Source organism: Corvus hawaiiensis, chromosome 30, assembly GCF_020740725.1.
Source record: "Corvus hawaiiensis isolate bCorHaw1 chromosome 30, bCorHaw1.pri.cur, whole genome shotgun sequence".
Lineage (NCBI taxonomy): Eukaryota > Metazoa > Chordata > Aves > Passeriformes > Corvidae > Corvus > Corvus hawaiiensis.
In genome coordinates this window covers 6188535-6200790 of record NC_063242.1, presented here as the reverse complement: position 1 = coordinate 6200790, position 12256 = coordinate 6188535, and the positions used below count along the sequence as shown (strand labels likewise).

The following is a 12256-nucleotide window of genomic DNA, read 5'->3' as shown; positions in this document are numbered from 1 at the left end:
AACACATTACTTTGATTTAGACACGTAAGTTGTTCCTTTTAACTTCATAGTAAAGCTATTTGCCCATTGAAACATTAACACAGACTTCTGATACCGTACTGAATGCTGGTGTTAAGGTTAATTTTTGAGGACAGATGTCATAGCTACTTCATGCTTGGCATTCTCAGAGGTTTCAAACAGTACAGTCATTTCTGTATTGCTGTGGTATCATCTCACCAGCAGAAGCACATTAGTGCCTGAAGGCTCCACTCAAGGTCTCCAAGCACTACTAGTAATACAGAATGACACTGCATCTGTCCCAACAAACCATCCAGTTAGACAGCACGAAGGATAAGAATGAAATAGGAAGACAGAGCCAGCACACGAGGATTTGCTCAAGGGCAAAGCTAGGTTGGTGGTAGAAATTGAGGAAAACAGGCATCTATCAAATTCAACTGGTATTGCTTAACCTGACTGCCCAGAACTTCCCTTCACATCCTTAAAGAAGATGTGCCTCTTCCAAAAGCAGCACTTCCTTGTACCAGGCACCAACTTAACCAGACACCAGTTGGTCATAAGGATTCTACAGTGCATATGTAACTTGTAAAACTGGTTGGTGAAAATCTCATCAAATCTCTCACAGAAAGCACTGGCGCTATCAACATTTTGAAGTTTTTTTCTTTTTTTCACTTGCCATCAGAAAAGATCAAGGGGGAGTGGTTTAATCAATACATCAAATTGCAAATACACCATAATAGTTCCTGCACTCTTTATTGCTTTACAGAAAAAGGTAAAACTCTGAGAAAAAAAAATTACACTGGAAAATAGAAACAGTGCAATACAACTTTGCTAGGGAAAAAAAAAAGTGAAAAGGCTTCATGATTAATTTTGTATGGTAATACGACTATTCTTTTTGTTTGTTTACTTTTTACAGAAAAGCATACCCCGAACTTCAAAATCCATACAATCTGTATGTCATGTATCTCTCAAACTGCATGTACGAAAAAAATAATAAACTTTTATCTTTTGAAAATAACATTTCAGAGCAATTAACTAAGCAAGTAAAAAATATTTCATCTGTTGGTTTCTTCCTTTTTTGATAACTTATGATGCATACCAAGAGGAAGCACCTGGCAAAAACCACACACACAGCTCAGGTCTGTAAGCAGCCTAAGCCATGAGAGGTAGTGAAAGCTTTTATGCTTGCAGATCATTGAGCATATATGAGGTGAACAGTACAACTACCATCATGTGCCATGTTAAGAATTTCAACTCCCTCTCACCAGGAAGAGACAGAAAATTTCCTGCCAGTGTTACCGGACTGCAGCCTTAGTCAGGGTGCAGATTTCGGAACATTAGCAAGGCAATGGGGGGGGAAAAAGAGGAGAGAAAATAGAATCTCCTCTAAAGCAGCACAGAACCCATCTGATTTACTGATACGTGCTTACTGAAGCAATTTAGCTTGAACTAGTTATGCTGAGCTCTCCTCAAATGTCACAGTATCCCACAGGGTAGGAGAAGAGAGATCCAGCAGGCAGGAATTGCGCAGCAAGATTGATTTATTTTACAACTCTTTTATAGCCTTTTTTCTTCATAGTCTAATTGGTCAAAGGATCAGCCACCCCTTGGGGTGATTGGCTAAAATCCTAAAACATCCATTGTCAAAATATTTTTCTACTGGACTATAAACAAAGGTTTGCAAGGTCGCAGGCGTTCATAGTTTATAGAACTCTACTAATATCTTCTGTGAGAGAGAAAAGTATCTCACGGGACTGGAAAGAAGCAAGAGAAATTCATATATTTGTATCCACACTCAAACACTGAGTACCAGTCACTTTATTCAAGTTCTCAAATCGACCACCTCAAAACACATTATAGAATCTAGGTACATAACACAGGGCAATTAAAGGTAAGATTTTTCGTAAGTTCGCTATCCAGCAAGACTTGGTCATTATTAACAGATTATTTCTAGTTCAAATAAAACATTAAATTGCAGACTAAAGACCTTATCAGCACTATGTCTGTTTTCAGTTTTTGCCTGCAATTACATTTCCCAAGGTTTTTCAGACCTAGGTACCAGAAGTGGCAGTTGGGTTTGATTCCTTGGTGTTTATTTACAGCACACCCCAATTACACAAAGGACATGAACTAGGTAGATAATCCAGCATTTCCAATAATCTAACACATCCCAGGCCTGGATAAATTTCTTGAGCAATCCCTTGACATGGCAGTGCAGTGGGTTTTGATCTTTCATATAGGTCACAAGTTTTGTTTCCAGCTCCCCACTGTACTATGTGACCATGGAAACCAGGCTACTTGGACTAGGTGCATTTGGTAGTTGCTGTGGAGTAAGTGGGACAATGCTGGAAACCTTCCTTCCAAACCCCTCTTCCTGAACAATCAATGAAATTAAGGGCCAGTTTTCACAGGTAGCAAGAAAGTTCGAAGATTTTGGGATGGTAATAATGTGCTGTGCAGAATTCTCTAATGAGGAGTAGCAGAGAACTGTGCTGTTGTAACACAGGCAGCTTTAGTCACTGCAAAAGAGATTGTGGCACTTTGTAGCATAATGATGACAAATTATCACAGACAACTAAAACTGAACAAAAACCAGAAAAATCTTCAGTGTCTACTCATCTACATTTAGGTCTATGAAAAGTTAAAGAAACTCATGGCAAGAAACTCTGCACAGCCCATTCTTTTTGTTATTGTTGTTCTTAGATTTATTTATGTCAAGTTCAAACCCAAGTATTAACGCTAAGAAGAAAGTAAACAAAATAAATACTTAGAACATCTACTAATGCATTAGGTAGATGCAGAGTCTAGTATCAATCAAAGTAAAAAGAAAAGAAAATGCTGGGTTCATTGAGCAATTTTTTTGTATCTTATGAAACTCTAAAAAATGCAGATCCATTAAACATACAAGAAAGATATCCCACAGAAATGAGGTGGTGTATGTTACTGCTGTGAGTAAAACAGAAGGGTTTTGTAAACACTCCTCCATATTATTCAGGTCAAACAGACCAATTATTTTTCAAAGCATTCACTTAATTTCACAGTATCTCATTATTTATTAAATAATCACTGTAGCTTGCCATATTTATATATCAAGAGGAGAACAATATTTTGAAAGAAGTGTCACAGCATGGGAAGCCATCTTAATGTCTTTTGCGAATTTCCTAATTTGAAAGCTTCTTAGCATCATCCTAGACGTTTCATAAAGTAATTGCTTTCCAGAAGTCCATTTCTAATTTTGTAATTCAAATACACAAATTTCCTAAATGTAAAGTGAAGCTAGATGTCAACTCAAAAAACCACCAAACAAACCTCACAGTAATCGCTGGATTAAAGGACAATCAAGAATTGTGATTGCTGCAGTTGGCAACAGTCTCTTTAATGTCACTACACATAAAACAGGTCTGAGGAGAAATGGTCTGCCAGTGCAGGAGCACTACAGTGGCTGCAAATCTGACCTCAAAGGTTCAAAGAAGCTGCCTAAAATTATGTTTTTCTTTGGTCCTAAAGTTTTAGGAAAGGACTTAAGAGTAAACAGCCTGGAGAGTGAAAGTAATGAAATTGAGGAAGACCCTTGATGAGATGTTCTCCTCTTTCATTTCAGTTCTATTACTATGAGTGAGGAGAGGCAGTTCAGCATTTCCACTGTAGTCTCTGTAGGCCTTCAGCAGGTCTCCCACAGCACACTAGAAGGTCAGTGGGAAAACACTTCTAATCTACAGCAATATTGAACAACAACAGAAAAACTTACTCTGACTTCAAAAAAAGAAGAAAAAACCAAAGCACACTGTGACATTTGGTTAATGCAACCACGAAGAAATTTAATGCTGCCTGAAAGAACTGAATCAAGAATGACTAACTATAGGGAATCCATAGTACTGCCTTAACCATACATTTCCTGATTTTAAATCTGTGGCCTTATAATTTCTTGTGGCATGACTGCTGTTTTAGATAAAGGGATATTATGCACATTTCTGTGCATAAAGGGAGATTTTGATCAAGCACTACCAACTTGGAAGTTTAGGGGTTTGGTGTTTTGGTTTTTTGACTCTCTAGGAGGATGAGTGAAGGACAGAAGATATTACTACAGTAGTAAGTTCCTGCTTCACAAAACAGTTTTGGTAAATGAACTTTATTTTGACTGCAGAATCAAGTATTCTCCATGAACTAATTAGGAAAAAGAAGGAATTTTAAAGAATTGCAGCAATCCGTTTCTCTGTTGATCTGTCCTGTACAACTGCAGTCTCATGGTCACCTGACTCTTGCTCACCACCACAGAATTTGCACCTCTTGCACAGGCTGTTACAATTTGAAGAATTTTTAGCTTCTTGAAGCCAGATGTGCCCCACAACTCACCCTCCTGCCATCCAGATGCATCAAACACATGTGATCCCACAGCAGGAAAGAAGATACAATGAGTTTTTCTAGCCAAATTTTATCCTCAAAGACCAAAGCAGGGGGTATTTGGCGCACTACAGTCCATCAAGCTTTGTAAACTTAATGTATCACACCTGCTGGATCTCACATGCTTACTCAGAAAGGATCAAAATATTTGGCTAAATGCATCTGTTTGGTGCATTTGACTTTGCTGCACAACAGAGTTTTCAAAAGGGCATGTCTGCAAGACCAGTCACCACAAGACAACAGCTTGGGATTCATACTATTGTTTGTACTCAAACTGCAACTTTGGGCCACAAAAGCGTTTTGCAAAATACTGCAGCAACCCAAACCAAAACCATATGTAGCCAGCTGTCCTCTCTTCGTGCTGCTTTCTCCCTATTCCTTCCAGTGTGCTTATGTATTTTCCTAAAGGAGATGGCAAGGAACTAAACAACTGTGTGAGTTCTAGTTTGTATACTTTTTGGGGATAGCTGCTTATCTGCCACAGCAAAGCAAAATACCCACATTCCTCCAGAAAAAGTACAGAACTATCTGTTTATATCATACGTCCAATGCAAAGGGCAATAGCTTTATACAGTGTGGGCTTAGACTGTAAACTGTTATTTTTGGATGAGGATGTGTGGAGGGAAGATAGCAATAGCTAGCAACAAGCAGTGGGGTTTTTTTTACATATAAATATATATATAGAAAGATGTCCTGTTTTAAGATGTGTGAAACCTCTTCCGGTACTACACAGAAAAACAAATAAACAAGATATTATCACAAGGCAAACAGAACACTGCATTATGTGTAGAAAACACAACAGTGTCAGCAGATGCTTAGGAATCAAATAGTAACTTTTAATGAACATGTTGACAGTTTTCTTTTTTTTTTTTTTTTCCTCTTAGGGAGGAGATTTTTAAAGCTGTGTATCTTCTTGGACTGACAGTCTTGTCCTTTAAAATCCTCTTATTTTACCTATTTTTACATAGTTTCTTTCTTACGGATAAAGCCAACGATTGCCCAAATGAAAAACTGTCAACACACAGAACATAACTCTGCTCACTGACTCTTAAAAAACTTCTACAATATCATGCTTCTAAGTCTCTTTCATTCATTTCCACCGTGACTGAGAATCTAATCAGCTGTGGATCTGACTTCAAATCTCTCATTAAATCCAGCACAACAAAATCTTCATTTGGCCACATCTCATAGGACACTCCTTAAAACATGGTCATTTTACAGTATCAACTACAAAACAGTAATGATAACAGTGATCTGGTAAACAACTACTGTCCTAAAAATCCCCTGTATTTCACAGAATACATATTTCCCAAGTGGCCCTCTATCTTCAGTTTTCTACACTTACCTTGGCTGACTTCTCAGTGCTATGCTCTCGTTTTCCTACATGGTTCCCCATGATCGATCACCAAAACTTTAAATTCTGAAAAGATAAAAACAAAACAACATTTTTGAAACCAATACCTTTGTACAGAAATATAAATTAACTTTTAATCTGATACATAGGAAAGAAATTGTTCGCATACAGTAAGAATTTCTACAATCCAAGGTAACATCTGTGAAAGATCCTAAGGAAAAACCCATGCTTATCTGGTCTATTTTGCAAGTTTAAGCAGTATCAGAAAGCTTTCCTACTTCTGTTAAAAAAAACCCCAAAAATCAACATGTAAAAGGGAAGGAAATGTTCTTTTTGAAATTTCGACATGAAACAAAACTAGATTAGAAATTAGGTAGAAGCCCTGTCTTTCGATATTATGTTTATGATAACAAACAGTGTAGTATGCATCAAATAACTTACAACTACAAACTTCCATACAAGCTCAAGTAAGTTCTTCTGAATTCACATTTACCATTATATAAACAGCAATTAGTGAAAAAAGCACCACACTTAAACTGCTAACAATTTGCTGGGGAGGTTAGAATATGTGAGTTGTTTACAGCTCCCACTTTCGTGATGAGCCCACAAGAAAGTAATGCCAACTCTTTCTTTGTATTTTCTGGCTCATCCTGTTGTATCTCAGCTCTAACAGAGCTTATGTAGGTTAAACCACAACACTCAAATTTCAGCTTTTAGAGCACACTTGCGGTTGTGCTACATATTCTCACAGAAGCACATGTTTGTACAGGATCTTACACACAGCTGCTGCCTTCAGCTGATTTGAATGCAGTGCATCATAGCATTTGAAGTCATGAAACATTAAATTACATGCATGAAGTAAAACAATAGGCTATATACACTCATATATTGTTATAACCTGAGCTACATGCACTGATTTGTGTACAAAAGGATTCTAAAGACAGAAACTGTGCTTTTGACAAAGTACACATGTCTGTGATGGACAGTCATAAGTAATCAATCTTATTTTGTATCTCTACTTCAACTTTTGGAGAGACTGATAGATTTATTTACACACACACTTCACCACTCCACCCAACACCCCAGTGATAAATTTCAAATTTTGAGGGTCTACAGTGCTCATTTGACAATCCACTGAACTCAATTTGCTCTAAAATCTAAGTGCCAAGCCAATTAAATAGTTCTCACAAAAATCCATTTCTAAGATATCACAAAATAAAAACTAAAAAACCATCCAAACTCAGTGAATACTCATGATAGAATTTATTGGTAAATTGGAAACATTTTTTTTTGAACAGCACTATCTATTGCCTACAAGATGAAAAAAAAAACCAAACAACCCTATCCTTTCAAATTGTGAGATCAGCACAACCAACCCACATATTTTTTGTGGTTCTGAAAATTTTCAAGGAAAAATACAAATAAATTCATATACACTGAGTTTCAGAGCTGAACTTCCTCAAACTGGTCGTTGCTCTACAAATTGTGAGGAGCAGCTCACCCCTCATCACTTACTTCCCAACATAAGGAAAGCAAAATGGAATACAAAACTGTTGAGAGATGTCTATAGCAGAATAAAAAGGCAAATGTTCTATGTGTTATTCTTCCACTCATTTATCAAAAAATTAACAATCAAATCTGACCTATAACACACATGTATCTAAGTACACAGATGATGAAGCCAACACAACACTTGCAAATCAGATCTGTGATCCTGTCCCCCTTAGTCTCCCTCACGTCTTTGGAGTAACGCTCCAGGAACAATTACCTTGTATCCATAAAACACTCGCAACTGGATTTTATCTTTTTTTCATGCATAAATGAATGCAGATGCTTAAACTGAAGAGAAGTTAGCTACAGGTAACTGCTATTAATTCCTCACATAGCAATAAAACTACTTTTCAGCCAAAGGGACAAAAGCAACCAGGCACTAGCAAGGTATCCCAAATGTTACAAATTTTTTCATGCTACCTATTAAACAGAGAATTTAAGTAATGCTTTGGCAAAGAAAGGCTTCCAAGAATCTGACATGAATTATGAAAGAAATTGTATAGTGCCAACTGTTCTGTAGATATCCGATGAGGAAGTAAAACCTTACATACATGCAAGCCTATAAACATTTAAACATTTACAGCAACAAAGACTTAATTTTTCACTTCAGCCTCAAGCTGAAATCTGCCTTACTTGACTAAAAACTGAGCACACAGGTCATTTACACCTCAGGATGAAAGTACACCCTGCAGCACTAAGAATTAAACACTGACTTTGGTTCTTACTGTCCTGAGGGAGACCATACTGCATAGTTTCTACCTACGCCAATTTTTATGCAATGAGTTGAGTCACTGTCTTCAATGGGATTACTCAGTTTACCACCTTTGTAGGAACTTGCAGCCAACTATTCCAAACATCTCATCTAGAAAAAGATTCATATTTTCTTTTTAGTCACCTTCCTAACGTACAGGTTGCCAGACTAAGCAGCTCTGTATGAAGTGAAGAAACAGCTTCTTACACTTCCCAACAATGTCCATCAGCTGATCAACACTCTCCTTTGCAGAGAAATCCATGAATGATTTAGCACTGATGAACAGCCACAACAACAGTCATGGTGCTCCAAGCAATGGAGAAACAAACAAACAGAGGTACTCTGGAAATGCAGCACCTTCTTTGAATCTAACATGAATCACATCTAACAATAAGCTGCCAAAACAGGCCCGCATATGAGATCAAGCTTATGACCATAACAGCATTTGCCAAAAACCTTCCTGGTGAAACTCTTCAAGTTTCGTGAATCCTGTGAGATGACAGATTTTGCACATGAGCGTGAGTCACAAAATGAGAGAGGACACTGCACCCCTGCAGTGAATGGAGTTACATTAACAGCTCCCCTATAAAACTCCCCATCAAGAGTTGCTGGTTTCATATTAAAACCATCTGAGAGGCTCAGAAAATAACAGGCCACATGAGTAAACTATTTAACAGGACTAAAAGTTGAAAACACTTCTATCTAAAAACTCTTTAGGTGAAGTGAGTGAATTGGGGCAGGAAGTTGTGAACCACCACTGCAGGTGCCACTAGCAGAGTCATCCAGCTGCCTCAGCACTATGCCACAACCACCTACTGAGCTGAATCAGCTCTGCTGCCATGACCTGGCACTTCCCAATCCATGACTGATACAGCAATAACTCCACCTATGCCAGCTGCTTTAAGTAATTCCGAAAACAGCCAAGGGATTTTGCCTGGGGAAGTGAAATAAAATGTCTCCTCCCATCAATTCACCTTCTTACGGAGTTAGTCTACCAGGTAACCTGATGGAAGCCTAGACCAAGCTGCTCTCCCACTTTCTTCACAATAGGAACCCGAATTCCAACTAGCAACCACTACAGAATTGCCAGTGCCTTACCCAAGACAGAAACTTCTGAAACTAAAAATAAAAAAAGGCGATGGAAAAACTCTGTCCTACACAACACATACCTATAAAAATACACTTATGTTGGGATCATGTAATTTATCTTCATCTGAATAGTTGATTAAAAATAGCAGTTTAGAAACATACATCATTGTAGCACTTTTTTAGCCCATTCTAGTCTACCTGTCGATATTTGTAGCTAAACAAGTGGTTCTAATCATCTTCCCATACACACCCACTGGCCTATAAAGACCTTTATGATTTAGAATTTTCACTGAAAACACTTCTCCAAACCTTCTGAATATACCAAGAAATTCAATGGCATCACTTTCTGCAGGTTATGCAGTTTTAACTGCAAAATAGCATTTTCTTACTCATGGGAGCTTGAAAAAAGTTTATCCATGTAGTCACCAGATTTTAAATAAGTGATACTATATTTCAGCAGCCAAAACAGTCTGTAAACCAATCCACAAAGAGCACTTTTATTGAACATTAATGGTTAATTCAAAGCATAAACTACTGAATATGTATCATAGGATGCTGAAAATGGATTGTTAAATATGATCTTACCTCTTCCCACACATTAATTATGACTCAACAGAACAACACGTAATAATAAAGGTATGCAAGGACTTACATATTTACAAGTATCAGAACATAATTACTACCTTGTCTAGGAATATGCATTCATCACAGGCTGATGTTGTGGGGTAATAGTGCAGAACTACAAGTGCTCCTAGCCTTACTCACACATGGGAAGGGTAACCACAGAATATAAAGATATTTGAGGAATTCACTTAAAACTTCCTGCTAAATCCATAACTATAATATAAAAGATGACATTTTAATACTATACACAGCTCTTATTAGAAATAAAAAGTGTAATTCCTTTTAAGAAATGTGCAAATTCTCTCTAATTTTGGTAGCCCCCTAATGTAAACTCTTAATTACAAACACCCAAGTTTTTGTGGGTTGTTTTGGGGTTTTTTTGGTTGGTGGCTTATTTTTTTTTTGTGTGTGTGTGGTTGGTTGGTTGGTTTTTTGTTTGTTTTTGGTAGTGTCAGGTCCTGGTTCCACAGCTTCCTGCGAAGCAAGCTCACACATCACACAGCACTGGCTGCCAGCTAGATGGAAATGTTTGAGTGGTTTTTTTAGGCTCTCAGTGTGATACGCATCTTTGCAAGGAAGCCTTTCACTTCATCTTCTTTCCAAACAAGACTGAGACACTGGGCACACCTCATCTGTTTCTTCAGAATTCCCTCATCATGGTAACCTAATATCCCAACTCACCAAGAAAGAAAACCTCCAGCAGGCACAAATGAGTGACCTGTAGCTAAATCCATCAGCCACCACAGTCACACGCTTCATAGGCAGATGTGAGCAACCATGTAACAAAAGTAACCTGCCTCATGGACAAACTGCTCCCCAGGAATCCCACCCTCTTAATTCGACTGTTAAATTATTTCATAAAATATAGTGCCTTATATCCCTTACGAGTTTGTTATTTAACGCCGATTTAATTTCTCATTATTGTGAAAGCGTGCAATACTTCCTAAATCAAACTTTATTTCACTTTGACTTCCACAATTATATTTCTCCAAGGAATTCTTCTGAAAGAAAAACACATTATTCCAGACATAGTTCCACCATGAATTATTAAAGCCAAGATTTCAGTGGCAGGCATGACCTATAAATCAGAGAAATCAAAAGGAGTTTAGTACTTACAGATGCATTTGACTTGTACAGTGCCTTGCATATCACAGTCCTGGCCTATCTAGATATTACAGTAATTTCCCTGTTTATAGATAACTGCATGCATCTTAGCAAGGACCCTAGGCCACTGAAAATCTCCCCTTTGAGAGCTGAGCCAAGTACTGCAACACAATTTACCTGAGAAAGTACTCCCCAGTGCTAGCACAGCTGCTCAGTAATTTACATGCACTTCATATATCATTGCAAAGGACACCAAAATTACTTAATTTTCTCTAAAATTTTCTGCAACACTACAGCACATGAGAAAGGCTACAACAGTGAGAGAGAATATATTCTGTGAAAAAACGTTGTTGCAAACTATTTCCTAAAATTGGCATGGGGTAAACAGCACCCAAGGTTTAAGATGTTACCTGACTGCTTTGATTACCATTTTCTTATATTGCCAACGAGAAGGGTATTGCACATTATTTTTTGTAAAAGCATGTGATTTCCAGGAATCTCATCTCAGCACAGCTGAGTATAGTCCAAACTTGATTCTAGACAACAGTGAAATCACAATGAAATTGCTAAGCCACATATATTTATTTTTTGTAGCGTAGGCTTCTCTAGCTTTTCTCTCCTTTCTTCCGTCAACGCACTCCGCTCTCCTTGCTAGAACACCACCAGCCCCGTCCCACCCATTAAGAAAAAAAAAGATACAATTTTAAAATAAATTTCTTAACAAGGCTTTCCTGCTTCCCAAATGGAAAAAGGCTCCCCTAAGGTCATGTAGCACTTGCTCGGATCTCTACTGCCTTACGCAAACAGAAACCATTGATGGCAGTAATCATTTGGCATTAGCCACAAGTTTACTGTTTGTCTTAAAACATCAAGATCAGCGGAGCCCTGTGAACTCTACGCCAATCCACCTGCAGGGTTATAAGGAAATTTCCCTAATCACCTCCAGTGCATCTGAGGAGGGAGCCAGGTGGGACCCCAAAGGCCTGGGGCAAGGTACAGATGCACCCAGCACGTCCAAGCTCCATCCCTTCTGCTTGCTGCACTTCTACCACTGTACCTACAACTGGATCTTGACTAAACATGGATTTCCTTAAAGTCCTCTATGACTTTGCTGAGATACTTGTGACTCTCAGGTGTTCCCAGTCTAGGGAACAGGGAGGGCCACACATACCCCTCCCTTGAATGTATATATCAAAAGGAAAATGGTGCTCTCCTACAAAATTAAGACTAATTTGTCTATTTTTATCTCAGTCACCAATATCAACAGGTTCATTTAATTTGCTACATACTGTCTTTTATGCAGAACACCACAACAAAATAGGCTGGGAGTTATTTATTTTTTTCATATAGGTTTAGGTCTGCGTGGCACACAAAACTTTGGAGCA

At 38.0% G+C, this 12256-nt stretch overlaps 1 protein-coding gene across 2 annotated transcripts in view; it reads right to left on the bottom strand.

Annotated features, from left to right (window-relative positions):
* Nucleotides 1-5809, bottom strand: part of LOC125318484 (myelin basic protein) — an 84037-nt gene extending 78228 nt beyond the window's left edge. For both annotated transcript variants that reach the window (XM_048289258.1, XM_048289259.1), the window contains exon 1: nt 5744-5809. In XM_048289258.1, coding sequence (XP_048145215.1) covers nt 5744-5794 — 51 coding nt within the window. In that variant the 5' untranslated portion in view covers nt 5795-5809. The remainder of the gene's footprint in view (nt 1-5743) is intronic.
* Between the last annotated feature and the right edge of the window lie 6447 nt (nt 5810-12256).